The 25,255-nt window shown below is 31.5% G+C and overlaps 1 protein-coding gene across 1 annotated transcript; it reads right to left on the reverse strand.

Moving 5' to 3' along the window:
* Positions 1-25: 25 nt before the first annotated feature.
* LOC129794632 (uncharacterized) lies at positions 26-20,290 on the reverse strand. The gene is made up of 4 exons (XM_055835427.1): positions 19,628-20,290; positions 5,520-5,676; positions 4,337-4,488; positions 26-2,606 (listed from the first exon to the last, which is right to left on the reverse strand). Exons 1-4 carry the CDS (start codon positions 19,791-19,793, stop codon positions 1,876-1,878), a joined length of 1,206 nt encoding a protein of 401 aa, XP_055691402.1. The 5' UTR covers positions 19,794-20,290; the 3' UTR covers positions 26-1,875.
* Between the last annotated feature and the right edge of the window lie 4,965 nt (positions 20,291-25,255).

Here is a 25,255-nt window from a genome sequence, read left to right on the forward strand (position 1 = left end):
TTCCCCGGCAGTATGTGGATAAAGATTTTTTTTATTTTGAGTTTCTTTGTATTTTTATTTAATATTACTAATGCATTACAAATTTCTAATATTTTATATAAAAAAATCTACAATGAAAATAATGTTACATTTTATTCATTCAATTTCACTGATGCTCCAACTAGAATATTTTTCTCCTCATTCTTTAATTTATTTATTATATTTTTTATACATACATTTACGCGTATGCTGAGAATATAGTGCCAAAGATCTTTTAGTTTTTTTTATTCTTTTCAGAGAATTAAAAAAAAACAACTTTGGCACAATTTAATTTTTAAAAAAAATCAGCAATTTGAAAGTTTTTACTTCTCCCTCATTTTTTTTGCATAATTATTCGAAGAATTGTGGAGCATGTGAATTAATTTAAAACAAATATTATACGAATATCACATTGCATTTTGTGGCTAAATCTACATACTTTTTATGTTTCTTTTTCTTTGATGAATACATAGAAAAAAAAACTGTAAAAAAAAGAAAAGGAATTTTTGCCACAAAAGCTCATTTAATTAGTTTTATTTAGGCACAAGTTCTTTAAATTTCTTCCTGAAATTTCATATTTTAATTTTTATATTTTTTTTCTTGTTTTTCTTCTATCAAATTCATTTTCTTTGTATTGTTCTCTTTAATATTTTATTTTGTATATATAGATATTGATATTATTAGTAAGTCACTATAATGGAGAAAAGGAGAGCATTTATATATTATTTTATTTTTATTTATTGAAAAAAGGCCACATGCATTTAATAATTTTCATTCTTATTCTTGTATTTTTTATGTAAAAGAAACTATTTTTCTTTTTACAAAAAAATCTTTCTATTTTCTAATATTGGCAATTATAGGTATATTGTTTTGAATTTTATACTTATTTTTTTTATATTTTTTACTTGACTGTCTTGCAATTTCTTCTTCTTTTTTTTGTTAATAAATGTTTGGGTAAATATTAATTAGTTGCTGGAGATTTTACACATTACAGAAATTCACAGAAATGACCAAGGCCTTTATTGAATTCACAGCCTGATTGGGAGAAATTTTTCCTGATTCACTTTTCATTCAAAAAATTTCTCTTTTCAAACATTTTCATTCGTTTTTCTTTTAACTATAATCATAAACTGGCAATTGAGTGATGTAATGAAATAAAAAATTGTCTAGAAATAGGTTTAAAATTCAACTTAAAATTAAGAGAAAGTAAAAAAAATGAATGCTCGTGAATGAAAATATAAAAAAATAAATAATTTTCTTTTCTGTGTGATGTAATGAATTCTTTTTTTTATATTGTTAAAAAAAATTAAAAATGAAATCTCGAAGATTTAGAGAACTCTCAAAAGATTTTTTTTCTTATTCGTTCATTTACAAATAAACAGTCTCATTCTGCTATATTTTTTTCCATTTCAATTATACGATAAATAATTAATTTTATTCTAAGATCTTCTTTTTTTTATTTAAAAAAAATGTTATGTACTTGTCACTCAGAAATGAGAAAAAAATTGTCGAAAAGACACCCACAACGTCACTTTTTCCAGCATTTTTTTGGGAATTTTTCTTTAAGATCATTTTTAGAAATCTCTCTTTCCTGCATTGTACATTCATACATTTATTTACAAGAATTCCAATTATTTTTCTTTCTGTATTCTGCACACAAAAAAAAAAACTTTTTAATAAGTTTCAATTGAGAAATAAAAAGTATTTACATAGAAAAATAGGAGTTTTGCCATGATTTGCATTCAAAGGGGCGCAATAAGTTGGTTCGATCGATTATGATGGCAAAAGTGGCGTGTTAAAGGGGAGAATCTATGTATCTTGTTGTTGCTAAATTGGCTTTTTTTTATAATTTAAATTTTACACTCCATACGAATTATTGGTGGTGGAATTATTCGTCCAATTGGTGGGAACACTCGTGAGCATGTCCTTTTCGTACATTTTATTATCAATTGCCATCTCCGGACAAGCTCGTCCCTGTGGCAATGAACTGAGATTCACGTCTCGGTATGCTGGATTAATGCCCATTTCCGTATTAATGGGCTTCTGTTGACCCTCATGGCAACTCTGTGGCAGCAGGGTGTACTCCAGGCTCTTTATTTGATTCTTCTTTGCTTGCGCCTCATTCTTCGAGTCACTACTCACTTTTGGCGTATGCTGCAAATTCTGCAGTTGATGGTAATTTGGTGGGGGGTAGATTGTGTACGACGGTGGTAGCCCATCGTCAACTTTGAGGAGTGGCACATGCTTAATATTGCTCCCATGGGAACTCCCGCCGTACACTTGATTGTAGGCATCACCAAAATCAAGAATTACTTTCCGTCCAGCACAATTGGGGCTGCTGCCTGTGCCCAACTTTGATGCTGTATCCCCTCCACGACCATCATTCCGTAGCATACGGATAGCCGTGGCAATTAGGACGAAGAGGATGATGGCACCGCAAATGGTGATGGCAATTGTGGCTACTTTGAACCACACCTCATCCTGATTGTCCCCACTTGCGGGATACACTGGCCTCAATTCCTTCGTATCAGTCTCATGAAGTGAATGATGAATATCCTCCATCGATTGACTTCCTCTGCTTTGGTTACCTGGGAAGGAGGCAAAGATAATTTATTTTTAATTTTTGAACATTTAAAAAAAATCCTTAGAAGGTTTTGAATGATTTCAAGACACGAATAAAAATGAATAGACTCATTTTCTTGTATTTGAAGCATTTTTGCATTTTTACTGAAGATATATTTTATCGTAGTTAAATTAAACCTGATACAAAGTATAAATAAAATATGAAATCAAAGAACATTAATTCGAATGAAATAAGCATACAAAAATAATAATAAGGAGAATTTATTTAAATTCCTCCGGCTAACAACAAGTTGCAATAAAATAAATTTCTAGAATTTGCAGCTCTTCATTTGAAGCAAAATAAATTAAAAAAAAAATTATGTAGACTTTGCTTATGAAATTCCTCTTGAACTGCTTCTTAATTACCCCCTGCAATTAAGTGTGTTGTGTGGCTATATGGTTAATTAGTTTGTAAAATAATTTATAGAATCGTTATAATAAATTCACTCTACGGGTTGTCTTCTGTGGTCACATCTTCCTAAATATTAAATATTAAAATTTCTCGAGGATGTTTATTAAAATACTTTTTTTATGTGTATATAAGTATGTATATCAGGATTTATATATAATCTACAAATGATGGAAAAATAAGCTAAAACAGCAGGAGATTTCTTCAAGAATGCTTCTTCTCTTTTGTCGCTCTTCTTTCTTCTTCTTCTGGTGGAATTATTCATTTTCCATATTTTTTCTCTTGTGCTTCTTCTTTCGTTTTCATTAACTGATGGGCAGATGGGGAGAAACGAAAATTCTGGTATATTAATTATGCCAATATGGAATGTTGAGAGTTAAAGAAAAAAACATTGTCCCTCTTCTATTTTTGCTTCAAATCTTCTTTGGGTTAAAGAAAAAAGCTCAAATTTTTGACTCTTCGTTGTTGCTGTAAAACTTTCTTTTATTTAAATGAAAGGCACTATGCGTGCATATATAGCAAAACTGTACATTTTTTTTCTCACGCCACTTTCATCTAAATTCGATGAATGTATAAATATAAAACACCTGTGTGTGCATAAAAATTACGTAACATGTTAAAAATTCAATGAAAAATTCAAGATAGACCAAGATGAATTTTTTTCTAATCGATTTTCAATTAAAAAAAATATTGAGATTAGAATTAATTTTTAAATTCAATTAAGAATTAAATCTTTCGGTGTATAATGCAACTTTTAATTGTCTTTTTCCTAGATTTTTTTTTCTTAAGCCAATTGATTGCATAGAATTCCAATTTAATAATTTCATAACAATGATTTTAATTGCATACATTATTGTACAGTACATACAAGTCAATGCCATAGCTCTTGTTAAAATAATAATAACTGTTCCTGTGAAAGGTGCAAAAGAATATTTTCTTACGTTGAAAAGAAAGCTATAATAAAATTGAGCTGCTTGTTGTGATATTTATAGTACATTGATTAATTAGTCGATATTCCACATCAGCACCAATACCAAGTATTTTTTTCCAACGATTCTCTTGTATGCATTTAAATTGTTGCAAAGAGCAATAAACGCGCCCGAGAGTATGAATAAAATGGCAAAAATTGATAAAAGTGCTTCGATGCCATATGACCCGATATTATGTGATGATGACCTCTCTCTACATGGGGTCTTGTGCATCACTATTTACTTTACAATTATGATTTCTTTTTAAATAGAAAAAAAAATCTAAAATAACTTTTAAAATTGTTATTGAAATATTTACCTTCTCCATTAATTCGTGGATCAGACTTAAATCTCCTATTATCAGGATTATCAATGTGATTGCACATGTCCTCTTGGCAGCACATTAGGAGTGTAAATGAAGATTTAAATTGATGATGCATCCCAATTTCCAAATTACACTTTGTGTGTTTGCTGCAAAAGAAAAATGAAAATAAATTTTTTTACCGACATAAGGGGTTATTTTAAAGATTACAGGCATTGCTAATGGCGTTCTAATAAATTAACTCTTGGAGGAAATGCACTACTAAGTCGAAGTTAAATTTAATACTTTTTAGGCTTTAGCTAAATATTCTTTGTTCGCTTTAAAATTAAAATTTGAATGACTTTTTTCAGCTTGAATTTAGTACCTTTTTCTGCTTGATTTTATAATTTTTTTAGCTTCTTTTTAATCTAAGCTTTTTAGAATTAAAAACCGAAATTTAGTACTTTTGAGGGTTGAATTCAATATATTCTTCAAGCTTTGAATAAAGTACTTCTTAGGCTTTTGATCCATAATCGGAGTTCTTTTAGGACTAAAATAATTTAAAAAAACTCTTCTCTAATTAAATTAAAATCTTTTTAGGCTTGAATTTAGAACGTTTTATGCTTAAACTGAATACTTTTCATTGAAATATTTTGATTTAACAATATGTGGCATATAAAATGGATCTTTTCCCTATCTTGGGGTCATAACAATTAATTCTCTTTTGATATGAATGTGTCTCCAATGAAAAGAAATCACAGCTAAAAGGTTGTTTGCCTATTTTTTTTTTTTGAACAGACAAAGGTAATTTAGCCGCAAAGGAGATTATATCTTTGAGTAAGTAAAACATGCCGATAAAAAACAACCATGTACAACACAATGGGTTGCGATAAAATGCTTTTTTAAGTGTTGTCACATTGCGTCGCGATATATCTATACAGATGTGTGACAGTTTTGTCTTAAAATAGAAAGAAAAGAAGTTTTCTAGACAAAAAAAAATTTCCTTAAGAATTTAAATCATTAAATTGCGCCAATATATAATTAAAAATATTATATATTGATCCAAATTGGCGGGCACTTAATGGAAATTTTGTACTTGATGCAGAATGGGGACAATAAAGTATTGCACTCCGGGGCAATTGGAATGGCATTTTATGCAATGTGGTAGCTGTATGAAAATAAATTTTAAAGTACAACTCACTTGTCTTCCAGCAATTCCATGCAACCACGTCGAGCTGGTAAGTCATCATCATTTTCCGTCTCTTTGAATTCACTGAAGCAACCACCTGTGGCTGCCGTTTTGCACATGTAGCCCGTTGTTATGCAGATTGGGAGATTGCAGTAGCATCGAATATCATCTGCAACAATACATAGATAAAAGCATTACATTAAAGAAGGACGTCTATCCACAAAGTGAATTAAAAAAAATTGATGATGTTGATGACTTGAAATATGGCGAAATTCTCACACTATCTCAAATGATTATGATTCACTGATAATGCCTCTTTCATGATAAGCTATGAAAAAATGCCATCAAGACGGTCGTTTGTGCGTAAGTGACGTACATCACTCACAGTATAGTTTTGCAAAATTCTCAATTCTTTTTTTCTGCACAAAATTCAAAAATATTTTCAAGAAAAATCAATCTCATTGATGTGCAATGAAATATGAGGCAGAAATGGAATTTTGTGGAAATGATTTCTGCGAAAAAAAAAATCCCGAAAAAGCGATTTGGGCTTTTGTCTTATCATTTGAGAAATTCCACAGGGTGAGTCACTGCCCAAATATGTCTATGGTAGGTAAGTATGGCGTAGGGGAGACTGATACGAATTTGACCTTTTTTTTGATAGAATCCTACTTGTTGCAAATAATGCATTTGAATTGTTTTTTTAAAAAAAAAATGTTTGACGTTTCTTTTATAACGTTTTAGATGAATTTTATAACAATTATTCAAACGTTTGACGTTTCTTTTCTAAAGTTTGTCGTTCTTTTCAGACGTTCATCTTCCTAAAAGTTTTATTGTTTATTCTCTAACGTTTTTGTAACTTTGACAAACTTTGAGGTTTCCTTTTTAACGTTTAATGTTTTTCTTTCTCCAAACTTTGACGGTTGATTTTTTTTTCAACGATTAACGTTACTTTTCCCAGCAGAAAGATGTGAAGGTTCTTCTTTAACGTTAAAGATATTATTGTGACAATTATTCTAACGTTTGACATTTTCTAATTAGTTTTCTATAAGGGATAACGTTTCTTCTCTAACGTTCTAACTGTGACGTTTTTTTTAAGTTGTACTTTTATTCTTATGTTGTATGTTTCTTTGTTCTAAGTTAGACATCTCTGTTTTATTGTGAAACGTTCAACAAATTTTTGACGTTTAATTTAACATTTTGCGTTTCCTTGACATTTTGTTTTTACTAACATTTTTGGCGTGAAAATAGATCTAGGAAACCTTTAAATGTTCAAATTTGTTTCATTCTCCCCTAACTAATTACAAAATTGAGTTCTCATGAAAAATTAGGTTTCTTTTGAATTTTATTTGTCAAAGATAGAATGTCGAGTTAATGCATTCCATGTAGGGGAAAGCGGGGCTAATAAAGTCACTTAATGGTTTAAGAAAAGCTTAAAATATCATATTTTCTAGCTAGATAGAACAAAATGATCTGGGAAAGAGTTATAGGGCAGTAAATTTCATAAAGAAATGAGCTATACATTTCGCTTTATTTATTTGGGAAATATGATATTTTGAGCTTTTTCTAAACCCTTAAGTGCTTTTTTTAACCCCGGTCTTCCCTACTATTTTATGATCTTCAACATACCGCTATGAAGTCTTCACAAGCATAAAATAACAAAATATTCAGTAAAATTTTGCAAGACACCGCAATATTCCCTTTTCGTTTAATTATTGCACAATGAGTCGTTATAAATGCTTTCATGCGTTCCATCACCAACATATCTCTCCCTCTTACTTATCTCTAAGGTATCTCTTTGAGTCGTAAGTTTTTTTTTATGATTCTGTAGCAGTTTTAGTGTCAATTAACTAGTTTTTAAATAATATAAGAAAAAACTCTTCTCCTCCAGTCATTTATGTTATGTTTGATATTTTCCGCGGCAGTGAGAGATTCTCTTTTGATGCTGGCACGATGGGGAACATATACCTACACACACTTGATGGTAAATGTGGAAACCAACATTGTCACACATATTTAATCAAATAAAATTTACAAAGCCATGCAATATTACTAAACTTTACACTCGCATAAGGAAGATTAGGAGCTGAGGGGAATTTTGAAAATTAGTTTGGGCACAAAAATTGAGATTTTTTGCTTTTAATTTATTCTGAAAGAAAAATTTTTATACGTTGAAATTCTTTTCTTTGCGTCTTCGAGTTGATTTTCTTTACTTTTCTTCTTAAAAAGTGTTTATAAATATTTTGTCACAACTGTGGCTTTTATATTGACCTGTGGTGATGTTAAAAGCAAAGACGAAAAATTACACAATAAGCGAAAGGAGATGAAGATATGTTGACTTCTTAAATGCCAAACAGCAAGGTGAAATATTTATTTTCTTGTACCACTTGTACCTTATTCGTGATTCAAGTCTCTTCTGCTGTTGCTTTTTGCTCCAAGATTCAGCATTAGATGCAACCCGAATTACGATTGAATTAAGAATCTCTCGGATTTTCTTTGAGCATTAAGCTACTCCATAATTCAGTAAATAGCAACGATAAGAACATTATCTTCTTGGTATGTGCTACTGTTTGATTTTTTTTGAGTTAATAGAATCGAATAAACTATACTTATCAAAACATTCTTATCATGAGATATAAAATAAAATTCTAGTAAATAGACTTTGTTGTGTCTCGTGACATCTTCACGATAAATCAGAGCATTGTAAAATATGCTTGATTTCTTATGCCGCTTCACATAATCCTATTGATTGATTGTGAGGATTGTGGAGCTTAAAGTGCATTAAGGTAAAAATTCCTAAGAGTCAGGGAAAATGATATTAAAGCGCAAATTTAATAATTAGATGAATGTTGAAAATTATCTCTTAAAAATTCGTTAAATCATCCCACAAATACCTGTATAGCCTATTAAATTGCAAATTCACAAATTGCGTGAAATTATTTGTCTTTGTTAATATTTATTACGAGCACGGAATGCATAATGAATGGTCATTGTGACAGGAAATGCAATATAATGCAAAATGAGAGATTTTTCTTCATTCTCCCAACAAGAAAAAAGTATTTAAAAGAGATGCAAATGATCATGCCAAGTGTTAGTAATTTCTTGTCTTTTATCCCGAAAACAATCATGAAGACGTATTGTATTGAAAATATTTTACTATTAACATTTCTTTTAAGTTGTGCAAAAAGTCAAGAAAGCTTTGTGAGTGCTCAAAGAGTTTGAGTGAATGTGGAGCAGTTTATATTATCTCATTGCTCATATATTTTCTTTCTCTTCTTCTTATTTTCTAGAAGATAAATATAACCAACTTCCAAAATTGTGACGATGTGAATTTAGACGATGTCGGTGTCTATTTAACGAGTGTTTCCTATGAATGTGATTCATTGGGATTTTGTGACACAGTCCATGGCACGTATAAAGTTAAGCATCTCGATTTGACCAAGAGAGAGCTCATCATTACGATGTTTCAGTGCCCAACGGAAGCAATTGGGCAGTGCAATGATAATCCCGTGGAATACCACACGTATTTGCACTGTGAGAAATTCCTCAAAGATGACTCTGGACCATGGCATATGCTCTCCTACGCAATGTCCGGATCACATTGTGGCGATCAAGTGGGGGAATTTGAATTAATCAGCTCAAAATTGCGTTTTGACTACTTAATGAATGATGTTAAAAATTACATTGTGCTCAATGAGAAAATGCGCAAATATCGCTCGAAACTTTTCTTTCACACTGAAGAAAAGAAAGCCATAAGGGCTTGTGTCTCAATTGATTTTACCATCTCACCCAAGGCTTAGAATTTCAGTTACTTTTTAAATAGAATTGCAAATTAGAATTGAATTTTTCCCGAAAGGATTGTTTTTTGCTTCAATCCTTTCAGTTTGTTCGTCCTGAAGCGAAGGGACAATTAGAACAATATTAATTGATTAATTAGAATTTTCACATAGAAATATATTTTAATATAAAAAGCAATGTAAGGTACAATGGGATTAAAAAGACATTAAAAGAAGCTTTGGAATTTTTTTTTAATTTCAGTGAATCCTGAAAACTATTATTTTTATATTCATCACAAGAATCAGATTATTTTTCAACAGTCTGATTATTTGTCAAGATTTGGACGATTCGCTAGAATATTCCAAATATTCGCCAGATAAACCCCCCTTGATTATAAAGAAAATTTAATCATAATTTCAACTTAAAGCTTAATAATTTTATTTTCTTTTTCACGCATAAGATGAGCATTTTTGTGTTCTTTCGGAATGTTCCTTTTGAGACTTAATTATATGTAATTTTACCTTCGCCGGAAATCAAAAGTTAAACAGACGAGTCATGGTTAAAAATTGATCAAAATTTTAGCGTTCCAAGAAACATTTCTTGGCGGTAAGATGTGTTACTTATTGATGAACAAGCAGTTCTGTGGGTGAATTATTTCATCACAATATTGCCATCATTATTGCCACTCTTTGTCTTGAAATTCCCTCCAATATTCTTCTCTTTAAATTCCTCTAAAATAAGTATTATTAAACGTAGAAAGTTTTTGTCTTTGGAAAAGAATCTTTTGATTGGAAGTTTTTTTTTTCAACAGCTGAATTTTTCCTTTAGATTGGGAAAATTTACTAATGATTGAATGAAAGAAAAGAATAATTTTCTAAATAAAAAAAATGAAGACAGTTAAAGAATTAAAATCACAGAGTCTATCCCTAATTCTAATTCAATTATGGTTATATTATCTCTTTTGATGAATTTTATTTATTTTCTCTCCGCCTGTGTGTGTGTGGAAACTATTGAAGAAAAGGGGCATTTCGGTAGCATTTTCAAATTGGATTTTCATGTCTATTAAACCTGTAAACAACTTGTGATCATATATTTGTCAGAGATTTGTTTGTTTGTACATACATAAACACACATGAAATTTTTCTTGTCCCATTTCTTCTTTATCTTTTCTTCATCTCTCGCTATCTCCATTTCCCATGGTTTGTACATCCGACAAAAAAAAATTATCTTTTCTCTGTGTATACATAGTTAGTACAGGCTCAAGTATTTATGCTGCAGGAGTATTTTTTTTAAAGTATTTTTGGGGATTACACCAAATTTTCACGTTTAAGAAATTATGACTCTTTCACCCTTTTTTCACCTTTTTTTGGGATTTGTCTGTTTATACAATAAAGATATGGGATGAAGCGAAGTTTTATCTCATTCATTTCTTTCTCGGGTAATTCTACACCAACGAAACGGCGCTTAAATGGTGTAAATTTTTCGTGTATATAGGGAAAAATTTGTTAGGAGCGATTTCCTTTTGAATAAATTTCATGCGCGAGTCTTTCTCTGACTCTTTACCACCCAGACATGTTATATGTGTGTAATATAAACAATTCCGAATGAGGGAGAAATTACATGCGGTGTTTCCACGAGTTAATCGCCAAAGAATATTATAATTACTAGTTCAAATTCATGTGTGAAAATCTTCTGATCATCCATGTACGTTACTTCTTCTTTTTTTTCTATTCAAAATGTAAACTTTCAACGGCAAATTTATTGCAGACTAACAAAGTAGAGGGTAAAAGCATTGAAAGAAAATCCTCCTTCTGGTGCATTTTTCTAATTATTCCACCTCAAAGTTGTTTACAAGTCTGCCGAAATATCTCCTTTTGCTGACTAAAAGAATCCTCAAAAAAATTATAATTTCAAAAGTTTTATTCTGCAAAAATTTTAGAAAAAGTAAAACGTCGCTGAAATTTGGAGAAGGCCTTTGACTCTTTGGTAGTTAATTGAAAATTCAATTTACCTACATAGGCTACCAGCTAGAAGCAGTACAGCTTTTACGAATATTTCCATCTATCCTGGTAATCTTTTCAAATCTTCTTCACATAATTGTTGTTGAAGTGCAGAAGGAAGAACAGATAGAGAGAGAGAGAAGGGTCCCCATGTATTATGTAAATACCAAAGTACTTGGATTTCTTTTTTGGCTTCTCATTACACTAAAATGCTGCCTCCGTGGAATATTTCACAATAAAACTACACCATAGTATATGCCTCAGCACAAGGGGGTTTGTATAAGCATCTCCAAAACGACTAAGAAGATGATCTAAAGAGGAATAAGACAATGAAGAAGATTGCCAAGGGAAAAAGACACAACAAAGAAATAAAATTAGTGTAAAGTGGAGTAATTTTGCTCTTGAAATCCTTATGTAAAATAATAATTTTAAAACAATTAGTTTGGTCTTATAGAAGATCTCAATTCAAGTCAACAACTGACCAAAACTACTCCACTCTACCCTACAAAAATGAAAATTATGTACCTACTCCTTCACTGCATTGCATATTCTATGTATCTATGTATTAAACATAAATGAAATGGGCAAGTGTAAAGAAGTGATGAATACTGCTTTCATCAAAAGTTTGTATGCAGTTCAGTACTGAATTTAATATGCATTTTGAGTGATTGTACAACTGTCAAAGATATTTCTTTCTTTTTTTTTTAAATATATTTTTCTGCATTTTCCTTTGGAAATTAAATAGGGGCAAAAATTCCCTACAATCCTTCCCTCTTTGTCATAATATTTATTATTTTCCCTTCAATTTGCTTTTAAAAGTATTAATAGTTTAAAATCGAACTAAAATACTTAAAAAAAAAGCTAATAAATTTAAATTGAAACAAGCTAAATGAAAAATCAAGAAAAACAACATGGAGCAACAACTTCATGAAAAGGCAAAATACTTGTTCATTTCGTTTTTCTTCTTTATGCCTTTTCTTTTTGGCATACCACACAAGCCTCGGCAATGTATGTATATAAAGTATAAAGTATTGTAACATGCAGCACAATTACAATTTTCAACGGGCTATATATAAAGCGAGTGACTTGTCGCATAAACTTGGTGGACTGCAAATAAGAAAGAGAGAAGAAAGAAGAAAAAAATCCCAAAGAAACATTTTGTTGAAGAAAATTCATTTGAGAAACAAGTGAAGCAAGGTAAAAGAATATATACAAGTTGGAGGAGAAAGACATTGCAGAAGAATTGTAGTGTTGTTGTTTTTAATGAATATAATGATGATGGTTTACAAGGGAGGGGTGGGGTAAAAAGGAAAAAGGTTATGGGTGAGTGGGAATGAGACGAATGAGACGAAGGTATAGAGGAGGAACAACAACAAAAAAAAAGAAGGAAAGACAAGTAAAAAGTGGCGGAGGGAAATAACATAAAGAGATGAACAACGCCGGCATAAATGCAGATTACAGAGCACGAAGCTTTTCGATAATTATCTCTTATGGGCTTATAAGTCTTTTTTACTCATTAAAATAATTCTCTCTTTACCATCTTTTCTTATAAACCAAAAGAAAAAGGAGTTAAGAAAAAATTTTAAATAACTCGGTAAGTAGTACTACAAATACCAACTAATTTATGTACATACATAACATTATTATGTACACAGAGAGAGAATTTTCATGAACAATTTTCAGCAAGATGCAATGATCAGACAAATAAACTTCAAACATGATTCAATATTATTTAGAGGAATCAACTATGTGTATGTTGAGGGGAAAAAAGAAATATCAATAAGAGCCAAATGGTGCAGAGATAAGATTACACACTACATATAGTCAATTGGCGCCGCAAATTGATAAATACGTCCCTGATGATGGCACTTTATTTGCTGCTATGGCTGTTGCAGAGTGTTGGCTTTTACATGCGGCATACAAAATAAAATACACACAATTCGCGATTGTGTCGCGCCAATTGCTGCAATTCTGTCGGTTGTCTGGACGGGGTGGCGTCAATTTTGTTACTTTACATTTCAACTATGTAGTTATTTTTTTTTATTTCACAATACATGAAAGCTTTGTGTGTCCCACCAAAACTATTAGCTATATAATTCATTAAATCGTGGCTAATTATAGTTTTTTTTTGCAAATTCTTTATTTTTGCAAAAATCCTCAGAAATCATTACTAATCCAAATAGAGGTGAGAACTGAGAACAAAAAAGAATCTGTAAAACACTGCAAATGAATTACCTTATCAGTTCCATTTTTTTTATTTACGGAATGATGTCATCAACCACGTTGATTCTTAAACAATTTAAATTCCAAACGTCGAGATGCATGAGAATGATGAACCTCATAGATTTTTTATATTTATTCCAGCAAGACTGTGCTAATCAAGCTCGTTAGAGTTTATAAACTGATTTTGTTTCTAATATTCTTTTTTCACATAAAGGCATTGAAACATCTTGCACGCATAGGTATGTTTTTTTATGTTATTTCAGGTAAACTTGGTACATTTTTGGTAAATGTATGTAAATAACCGTGGTAGCTTGTTTAAATATTGAAGAAAGTAGTTAGCATTGTGTTACCATTTCGAAAGAAAATATGAAACTAGATGATGAAGACACACACAAGAATTCCGATAAATTGATGGCAATATGGGAGTCACGATGGAGGGCACCATACACAATGGGGGACAAACAAGAAAGTACAAAGTGGAATTTATGCTTCTGTAGCATTAAATAAAAACCGTTTCGTGGCCATTTCTGGTGCTTTTCACACCCTGTACCATCACCATTCAACTCTCTGCTGCAATGGGTCTTCCAATTCAGGAGAATCCGTAAATTCCATATACATATATTGGATGCTTCAAGCCACGAGAGAATTGCAGCTAAATGTGTATACAACATATAAGAGCGCCCCATTGAGGTTTGCCAAGGAGTGTCGGATTGCACTCTGCACAGCCTAAAGCGGAACTTCCACTCTCTGCAAAGTGTTGTCGCGAGATTACTCACGCGACTTCCTATCTAGTTACATAACGCTCCATATATATTTATTGTTCAGAGTGTTGGATTTTTATTTAAGCAATGTGTGTGGTATGATACTACATACTTTTATGTTATTTTATGCTCTATACAGTACCCAGAGTAGACCACCCCCGATGATTTTTCCCCATTTATCGTCCATTTCTTAATTTTCACTCTTTTGTCAGAAAGTCGTGATGTATTATCTTATTAGAGGTTTTATTTAGTATAATATTATGCTTACTTTTCATATCGCATTCACCTGTTTAACAAGAAAAATAAGATATTCTTCAAGAAAGTTTAATTTTTTTTGAATAAACCCTCCAAAATATTAATTAAACATTAAATAGTGAAAAAAAAAAGAAAAATCTTCTTGTTATTTATTCTTGTTCCCTCTTTCGATGTTAAAACAACTTTATTTCGTCATTGAATTTCTTCATTGAGACAATATTGAAATTCAATCATGTCTTTTTCTTCTTCTGCAATCAACATTTTTAACGAGTTTCCATGTAAAGTTGGTTGTTGGTTGCCGTCTGCAAGTAGTTTTTTTTCACCTGGTGTTGCCCATTGAATTCAGCGAACACTTGAACATTGTGAATCAATGAAAGTGAAATAAAGTAATGAAAAAGAACCACAAACTGGTGTTCCAAACTAAAGATAAAAAGACACGCCGCATTGCTTATGAAAAGTATGCTGATTTTTAATTTTTCTTTAATAAAGATTTTTTTTAATTTCTTTTAGAAATTTCAAATTTTAAAAGTTACCTCAAATTTGTACCCATTTTATTTTTTAAGTATTAAATGAATCTTTTATAGCATTCTAGGCACAAACCAAAAAATAAAGATTGATCCTGAATTGCTATAAAATTAAAGAACGGCGCGTTTTTTTTTAAGTTCAGAACTTTATAAGATCGACTTTAAAGATCGATCTGCAATAGCTATAAAAATTCAAAGCTTTCGAAATTCCCCACCAAGTACGTTTTCAGAAGATGAGGACGCGGTTTGTCAATTTTATAGCAATTTGAGCTACACATAAACTAAAATTTTATAGCATAAAATGTGTCTTGACTATAAAATTCAGATTTTTAAGGATTTTTTTTTGCAAATAAATCATTAGATTCCTTTAAAAAATTCCTGAAAAGGATTAAAATGAATCTATATCGAATTATTCTTTATCACATTCACGTATAGAGAATTGCGGTAATAATAAAAATGGATAGAAAAAGTTATCATATTGTGTTACTATAGTCACGGTAATATTGCAGAATAATTTTCTGTATGTGTATATACAATAAATATTGTGTTGGAAGTGCCAACGAGGCGCCACTTGTAATTATTTCCCACTGTTTTATACAAATAAATTTCCTTTGCATGTTTGCTCTCCGCTTAAGAGCTGAGCTACAAATAAAATTTGTATTTTCTTGTCTGTCGATATTTACATTAATGTGTGCGCTTCTTCGTTCATTTTCTCACATGGATTGGATTACATTATTTTCTCCAAACTAAAAATTCCTTTGTAAGGACCGAACGAATTAAATTTTTCTTTATTTATACAAATGAAAAGACATTTTTAATGAAGAATACTTGGTATGCCACGATTGTGGTATACCAACTAATAATTTTTTCGTGAAAGTAAAGCCGTTTCTTTTTCCTTCGTCTTAATTTAAATAATCAAAAATGTCTGGTTGATTTTATTTATTTTGTCAAGTTCCTTCTCTTTCGTACAATATACATATATTATGTGAATTTCACCGGACAGGTGAAACGGTGTCTTGAACCATAGCGGAACATTTTGTGGTGGCAAATAACAATATTATGTACAATGAGGATGATGTCTGGTGTGAGAAGAAGGAGCAAATGAAATGAAAAACTAAATCCACCACACTTTATTTATTGTTATATCTCTTTTTTTCTCTCTCCGCCGTGGTCGCGATCTCCTATGGAACTACCGACGAGATGAAGGTTAAGTGAATGTATAATTTTTCTTCTGCATCATCCAGGTATTGTGTGAGAGTCAAACGGGCAACATCTCGCAATGTTGGTTATAAAACTGCGAATAACGGCTCTTGACATACTTAAGAAAAATATATAGAATATACAAATTGACTATTTTCAACATTCCTGTGTGTAATATATAATGCATATATAATGCTTTAAAGATTTAACGTGAACGTAAATACATTTAACAAGTGAATTTCTTATTGGAATTTTCGATATTTATAGGTAGAGCTTTCGTGCTTTTTAACTCACACGTCTGTATGTGTTGCAAAATATCCATCAACACTTCAGGAAATTTTCTCATCCACGGAAAATTTACCTTTAGAAAAAAACCTAATTGATGATTTATTTTAAGGAATGAGGAAAAATGGTCTAATTTTTGATATAAAATATAAAATTCCATTCTTTCGATCTTGAAGATTTCAAAAATTAAAAAAAAAAGATCTCATTTCAAAAATTCTTGCTTAAAAATCTTTAACGTTTTTTTTTATAAATTCTAAAAAGAACAAGATCCTTTTTCTTTTCTTAAGAAAGCGAAAGAAGTTAAAAGACTCATTAAAATACATATACAATTATATATAGTGAACAAATAGTTTAGTGAAAATAGACGACACATATGTGAGTATGCGAGGCAGGTGAACTTTGCTTCATGTTGTCCTGCCTCACATTTCTGAGGAACTTGAGATGTCAGGCGCCTCTAGAGAAGCGAGTAAATAAATGGCAAACATTCTCCCGCATTTATGAGTAAATTGCAAATCGACGTGGCGCCATCCGGATTTCACTCATGTAAAATTCTAAATTTAATTTTACAATTTTTCTTTCATTTTATTTCATTCCCAAGACGTTTTTTGTGCATCGCACGCGCTCCCCTAATATCATTTTGTATTGCTCAATCCTATATTGATGTTGGAGTGGTTTTATTCTCATTCATAAATCGTTCATTTTATATTGGATTAATTGGGTGCTTCTGTCAGGTTCTTTTTTTTCCTTTTGGCACACCTGCAATATGGTTTACCTCACTTTATAATGTCTACAATTCGGGTTTTTTTTGTCTTCAGTTTATTCGTTTTTTTTTACTGATCTACATTTTCGCAATCCGGCGCCAAGATGTTTTTTTTCCCACTCTCTTGTGCAAAGGCTAATTCGCACAATATGTGAATTCCAGTGGACTAAGAGTGTGGGAATTTTCTCATTTACATATTTCTCTATTTGTCGAACTGCTCATTTGGTTTATTATTTTTCTCACCACATTGTTACCTATATATATTGTCAATAAATTCAGCAGACATTATATACATAATGTATAGGTATGTAATGTTTGGCATAAGTCACAAAGTGTAAACTACAAATTTTTCCTGAAATATTTAATCTCCATACCACGTTAATGGTTTTTATCCTTTCCCAGCAATATGGTGATGTTTTTTGAATTTAATCGGCGCACCGTCTGAGAGTCAATTTAATGCCATTAAAATGTGTCTTGTGTGTCATATAAGGAGGATTGGTTGTGTGTATAAAACTGAAACAAAGTATAATGATGGAAGCTGAATGGGGAGACAAGAGGCGAGGTAAAAAAAAAACATTACATTGGATAAGAAGAAGGAGACTCGAGCTCTTGAGTGAAGAGGAGAATGTGGAGTTTAAAAGAGCAACAACAAATGATGGAAAATAAGGCACAACAGAGAATACCTGGAGTGTCATCCCCAATGGAATGAATAATAATCTTAAAACTTTACATTTGAAGAGAGAGATACGCTAAAAGCCACTTTATCTCTACTCTCTGAGTGTATGTTACTTCCTTTCGTTTGTTTTATATATACAACCATCCACTTAAGATCCTTTTTTTTTGCCTCAATTCTCTCTCCATCTTTCTTCATTCCTTCCCAATCTCATGGGACTTCCAATCGGACCCATACTTCAACAAGAAAACAACTCTCTAAAAGTCATTTCTTTTCAATATAGAGAAAACAACCATTTTAAGCACCACAAAAAAATCTTTCCACAACTTTTATCATTTATTCGTTATCAGTGAGAAACAGGAGTTTGCACTTAAAACATAAGATTTATTCTTTTTAACACTATAATGTGCTTTTATTTTAAAGAAAATGTTAATGATTTGTTTAATGTTGTTTTCTCCCAAATTCGTCATTTATCTTCTATTCAATAAAATTATAGAGAAATATTCAGAAAATCCATTAAATTTTCCTTTTCATGCTTATTTTAAATCTTGCCTAAATTTTTAAGGGGTCTTAGGCCTCTTTATGTTCTACATGGGCCATGAAAAAGTAATTTTTAAAATATTTTATGTACTGAACATTTATCAAGATTTTTAGCAAAATTATGTCAAAAATTGTGCAAGATTTTACAAATAACTTTTTTTCTAATTTGAATATAAAATTCCCTATAAGACTATTCTTTGTAGATTTTTATAATTCTTTTTTTACGTGTTAAAAGCAATGATAGAAAACATAATTCAACTTTCTTAAGTACCTACCTACAAAAGTCGATCGCGACTCTATCCCGGCCTCGTCTATGCTTTCAGTGAATTTTTGAGCACTACAACTTCTCGAATTTATCAAACAATAGATAACAAAATATATATTTAAGATAACAAAAATTCACAATGAATATTCAATATTCATTTCATAATATTGCGAAATGATTTCCTAATCATTCAAACTTTCGGTTGGTACCTATATATTTTATTAATGTGGTGCATATTAATGAAAAAAAAAACGAGAAAAATTATGCTACGAAGGCAATACATAAGTGAAGGTCTAATTTGGTAGATAGGAAATTGTTGTCTTTGGAGTTGCAGTCAATAACGAAAATAGCCTCCCTCTCTCTATACAATTTTATCTGTGGCGGCCAGACGACGACTACTCTGGCACTTTGGCGCCATCAAAGTGCTCAAACAAGAGAGGGTCGATCCCTTTTTTTAGGCCTCACTTTTCTATGCTCCTGTGCATTTTCGCCGTCTTTCATTCTCTACATTCGGGGTTCTCTCTCTTTTTTTTTGTAAATACAATTTTTCAAAACTGAATGGCGGAAAGACGAAGGGAATGTTAAAGAGAAGTTTTTTTTTTTAAATTCTTCTTCTTCAACAAACCTCCCCTCCTGTGGATGATACATCCACCAAGGTAAAACATAATTTCACCTTTTATGGCATAACCAATTTCACGAAAATATTCTTTCTTTTTCATACTTCTCAGAAGAATTTCTTGAATTTCTTGAAATTATTTAACTAAAGACAAATAAATGAATGCAATGATGTCAACAAGTTATGTACAAGAAAAAATATTTAAAATATAATTTAAAACAAGAGTAAATAGCAATAAACTCACCAGATGAAAGGTTGTCTGAATTCCAGGGTCGTTTGAGTGCTCTATTGAGGGAAATTCCATTTTCACTTTCCAATTTGGCAGAGGACGATGATACCGGCGTAAATATATTGCCGGCCAGCATGGCAACAAATATGATTGTCACAGATACATGCATTTTGCACAACATTTTCTTCTTCTATTTTTAAACTTAATTTTACTACAAAATTTATTAAAAACTTCTTCACATCAATTTGGGCACTTTTAGTTGGTTTTTTTTTGCTGTGGTTAATTTAATGAAGGAATAGCATTCCCTTTTCGTCTTTTCAAACTCATTTACTTCAGGTTTTGTGCGCCCCCCTTTAGGTTTGTTAATAAAAACTTAAAAATAAATTCGTTTTCTCATGAAAAGCACAACACACAGTGGCGTAGCCAAAGAATTTCCCGCGAAACTGATGGAAAAAAAAACACTCTCAGCGATGAAATGGAAAATTAGAGGAAAAACTCTTTGAAAAAAAAAGTTAAAAGGAAAATTGTTGAAAATATTGCTCCAATTTGGTTACAAATATTTTCTCACGGTAGTGGAGAGAGAGAGAAGCTAACAAAATGATATAAACCTCTCTCGACGGAAACTCAACAGCAACTGAGGAGTGAATGTGTTTTCGTTGGATGGTTGTGTTTCACTTTGGAGCTACCATACCAAAAGAACTTTGTATTGCGGTCAAATGAATGGCGCCACGACATCAAGGGCCGTAGTTGGGATTATTTGTGGTTTTTATCAGATAGAAATTTTATTTTTAAAAAACTAATAATTTTACTTATAGAATAGAAGAGTTTACTGACAAAATTAAATAATTTTTGAGCAGAATAGAAAAGTTTGCTTACAGAATAGAGTTCGCTTACACAATAGAGAAGTTTGCTTACAGAATAGAAAAATATGCTTACAGAATAGAAGAATTTGATGGGGGAATATAACAATTTGCTTACAGAATAGAAGAATTTAGTGAGAGAATAAAAGAATTTGATGAGAGAATAGAAGAATGTGCTTACAGAATATTTTGCTGGCAAAAATTAAATATTGCTGACAAACGAATAACATTTTACTTTTCAATAAACAGAATATTTGCTTACAGAATATTAATAAATTTTTCAAAAGTAAATAATTTGCTGACAGAATAATAATTTTCTTACAGAATAAAATAATAATGAAAATGATCAATTTAAAATTAAATAAAAAAGAAAATTCGCATAAAACTTAAAACCTCCTGAGTACGGCGGATCCTGTATAATCGCCTTGAGGAAATTATATACTTGAATGCGATCACCATGTGGTAGCCGGCCAAGTCTCTGCATTCCACTCATTCTGTTTCATCTTCAATTTTTCTTCACAATGGACATGGTTGGGAGTGCGAGGAGATCGACAAGTGGCGTCTGGTGATTAAATTGACACAACTACACAAGAGCCATATAGCAGAGAGCGCGCCCCATGCGCCAAGTCTGGCTTTTTAATCTGCGCGCAGTGAATTCGACAGTTTACTTCAATGAAAATGTATGAGAGCGACGTTACATACAACACCACACCATGGGTTAAAAAGTGAAGATTATCGGAGAGAACGAACGGGTGGTAATGTTTGAAGAAGCAACGTTAAGTATTTTTATAGCGACTGATTGAAACATTCTCTTTAGTACCAACTATACATATATGTTGTAGGTAACAAAAATCTGCACCAAAGCAAAGTGGATGATAATGACAGACGCTGAAAGGGATTTTTATGATGTTTCCGGGGGAACTTCAAAGGTCCAGACTTAATGACTGCCCAATTTTCGAGCAAAGAAAAAAAAACATTTTTCGATGCATTTAAGAAAATCATAGTGAAGAGCAGCGAGACTTTGAAGAGAAACGTTCCTCATATGTAATTAAATTCAGGTAAATATTCGATGAGTCGCTTCTCTTCTTTTTCCCAGCATCTTCTTCGCCATGAGTTTTGTTCCTTGGAAAAGGATTACTTTGCACAAAATTCTGTATTTGGATTCCCAAAATAGTTCACATGCAAGCGAATAGATTGAGGAGGGCTTTAATATTCTCCATATACGACGATTTGTGTGCCTTCAGCAGCAGCAAAAAAAAATCCTTCTTCGTGCATACGAGTCATTCGTCTTCATCAAAGTTCCTCCTCAAGTTTTGTATGGTTGTTTTATCATTATTTATATCCCTCCAGTTGCATTCTCTTCTCCAACTCTTGGGAGGTTTCCATTTGAGAAATACATACGCTTGGCTCATTTAGTGTTTTGCGTGGCGAAGAAGGTGCAGAGAAAGACTATGGAGGAGAGAGGAGGATGTTCTGAAATTTTTGCGAAAAAAAATTAAAATAAAGATATTTGGTTAAATTCATTAAGTCCGTCTAGGTTAGGTTTTATTAAATCAGGATTAAAAAAAAATTAAGCCTAAGTTCTTTGGGTTAGCCCATAATTTTTTAATAGTTAAGCATAATTTTTTTAAGCTAACTAAGTACGAATTTTTTTTTAATTATACCCAAGTTTTTAGGGCTTTCGCTTAAATTTTTAAGCTGGACGTGAGTATTAAAAGTGAGGCCTAAGTTGTATAGACAACGCTTAAGAATTTATAGACCAGACTCCAATTTTTTATTTCGGTTTTTTTTAAACATAAGCCTAATTTTTTTATGGATTAATATTTATTTTTAAAAGATTTTACGGTTAAGTCAGACTGAATTAAGACTAATTTTTGGACGATTTGGGAGTACTTGGCTGGTCGAAGATCCGCACATCTAAATTAATAAAAAATATCCTAAAATGCTTTTAACTCTGATTCAGTTTGATTTAATCTTAAATCTTGAAAAAGGTTAGTCTACATTAAAAAAATATAGGCCTAGCTTTAAAACTTAAGCTATGGTTAGGAAATGAACTAAACCAAACTTAGTAATGCGGTCATTTTTAGAAGAAAAAGAATTTTCTTATCGTTCCTTAAAAATTTCCAATATTTCCGTTTTTGGAGTTATTTTAACCAAAAAGTTAGAACCTACTTAAAATTACTAACTAAAAAAAATAATTCAGCTGAATATTTTTGAATTCTCAAATATTAAGGAGCAATTATTTATAATAGGATATGTTGGATGCATTGCAACTTATATATGTTGAAAAATCATGCGAACGATGCGAAGAGGTAAAAGAGAAGAGAAGTTTTAAGACACGATGCTGAAAAATAATTTGTTTGTTTTCCACGCTCTTCATAATAAAGAAGCTCACAATCATGAAGAGGTTTCTTCTCCTCCAATTTGACTAATGAAAGTCTCCATGCCGTTCATCCTATATTGCGGGGCCGCGGTAAAAGTTTCACCTGCCAACATATTTTAGCATGCCAATTTTTGTCCGATTCCGTTGAGAATTTTTTGATATTATCCCCCAGCTTGTTATGCATAATAAGAATTTGTTAAAGTTATTCAAAGCTATGTCAAAGGAGTTTATTATGTAGGATTGTATACAGCAAACTATATACATTTAAATTTCTCATATTAATTGAGTTTTATTTGAAAAAGAAAAGAAAAATGACGCCATAGCTTTGATATTAATTTATCTCATGATGATGGAAGGCAATTTCTCCGCATATTACTTTTGTACATTCCATTTTGAGAATTATTTCGTGATCAATCGAGAAAATTTATTAATTGGTTTTAATAAATATTTTGAAGTTGTTTATCTTCTCTTTTTCTCATGCCTCCACACCGATGATTTGTTATTAATTTCCTGTCCGATCCCACTCATCAATATAATGAATCAAAAAGTGACTGAGAAACCGATAAAGCAAAGTGGTTTTTATTCTTCTTAGCTTGACTCTTTGCGATCACACAGTGTGGTGGATTCAGAGAATTACTCATTCGTCGGTATCCCCGGTCTACATACATACATATATCCTAATTCCCATATATAGCAGAGAAGCATCAATTAGCAAACTCAATGATGGAATTTTATTAACTCAATTTTATGGAAGTTCAAATTGATGATTTAAAAAAAAAATTCTAACTCAGCTCTCAGAGAAATTTCATTTTATTTACAAAAAAAAAAGAATATTTCAATTCTAATTTTTGGAATGATCTTCATTGGAAGATGCATATACATAACATCATTGATATCGGCAGAGATTGTAATCATCGAGAAGAAATGCTTCCCTGAAAATATGCCAATCATGGTGGTCTCTTCCTTCTGTCCTTCTACTGAATTCGTTATATTTTTTTTGTCTTTCGCCTTTTTTTCGTACCCCTCCACCATAAAGACATTTCAACCTGCAAATGTTTTGTTAAAATGTTGAAAGGAAAGCAAATTCTTTAAATTGTTTTAACAAAAATTCAACAAGTGTCTAAAAGGAAATATCTCTGAAAATTAATTATTTAGACAGATAGCCCAATTTCAATCCTTTAATTTATTTAATTTAGCGGTAGAAAACGACTCAGGTATATTGATTTTAAAATTATCTGGCAAAAGCAATTTTCAACAAAGAGAATAGAATAATAATCTAAAAAAATTACAAACCTGGAAATGTTCTATAAATAGACGTTAATAGGTAGATATCTAACTAAATTAGAATCTTGACTCATTTTTTCAAGCAAACTACAGAAAATATTTTATGCAAAATGACTCACTCAACTCAACTCCACCCTCACCTTTCAAAAGCTAAGTTCTAATGTATTAATTACTACTAAATTTTTAATCCATTTTAAGTATTTTTTTTATTCCTGATTTGTCCAATCGATAAAACAATAGGTAGGTACCTACATACATATATAATTTGCCATGTAGGTATTTAATTTTTCTGCTTTGTCGTCTTTTGTCTTTTTTGTGGAATTAATTTCGAAAGATTTGTTGGCTTCGTCAGCGGCTTCTTTGTTTTTTATCCTCGCTCATCCACAAAGTCAGTTCTTCCCTATACCACCGTATACGAGTGCAGAAGAATTCATTGAATCTCCTCCGTGGCAGTGGAGAAGAGCTGCCTGTAATTTACCTCCTAAGAACCCTGAGGCGAATATTTTACATTTTTATATCTATTTTGTGGTATAGTTTTTTTTTTCTTCTTACTTCTCCTCAACTTACACAGTGTGGCTGGTCTGAAAATTGCTTCAATTCTTGTATAGAAGAGTTTTTGTTGATTTTTCTCCTTATCTCTCAATTCTCTTTTCATCGTGTATTCTCTGCATTTGCGCGCCCCATACCTTTTAACTTGCCTCGTGTGGTGGTAACATCTCACCGGAGGTGGACTCTGTGGCCTAACCCATGAGAGAGCCATTATGTTATATGTAAAGTATTTGTTTTATTTCCACATCTCTTTCTTTCTTTTTTTCTTGAGTTAAACCATTTCGACAGAGAACGCAACCACTCGCTTTAGAGAAGAAGATTTTCAACTCACAGAGACGCTTTGAGGATGGTGCACTAAAAGAAGTGGAGAGATGCACCGATTACGAGTGCATTAGCAGTAAATGAGAGATTGGACCTTATCTTATGCTGTGGGGACGACTTAAAAGACTTAAAAGACATTAAAAGCAGACGAATTACTTTGTGCCATGGGAGTCTTTTGGTGCTGGCCTCTCCTCAGCCAGGTGAGTTGATTTATTAATTCTCTGATTTTGCAAAAATTACGATTTA

This window comes from Lutzomyia longipalpis, chromosome 4, assembly GCF_024334085.1.
Source record: "Lutzomyia longipalpis isolate SR_M1_2022 chromosome 4, ASM2433408v1".
Lineage (NCBI taxonomy): Eukaryota > Metazoa > Arthropoda > Insecta > Diptera > Psychodidae > Lutzomyia > Lutzomyia longipalpis.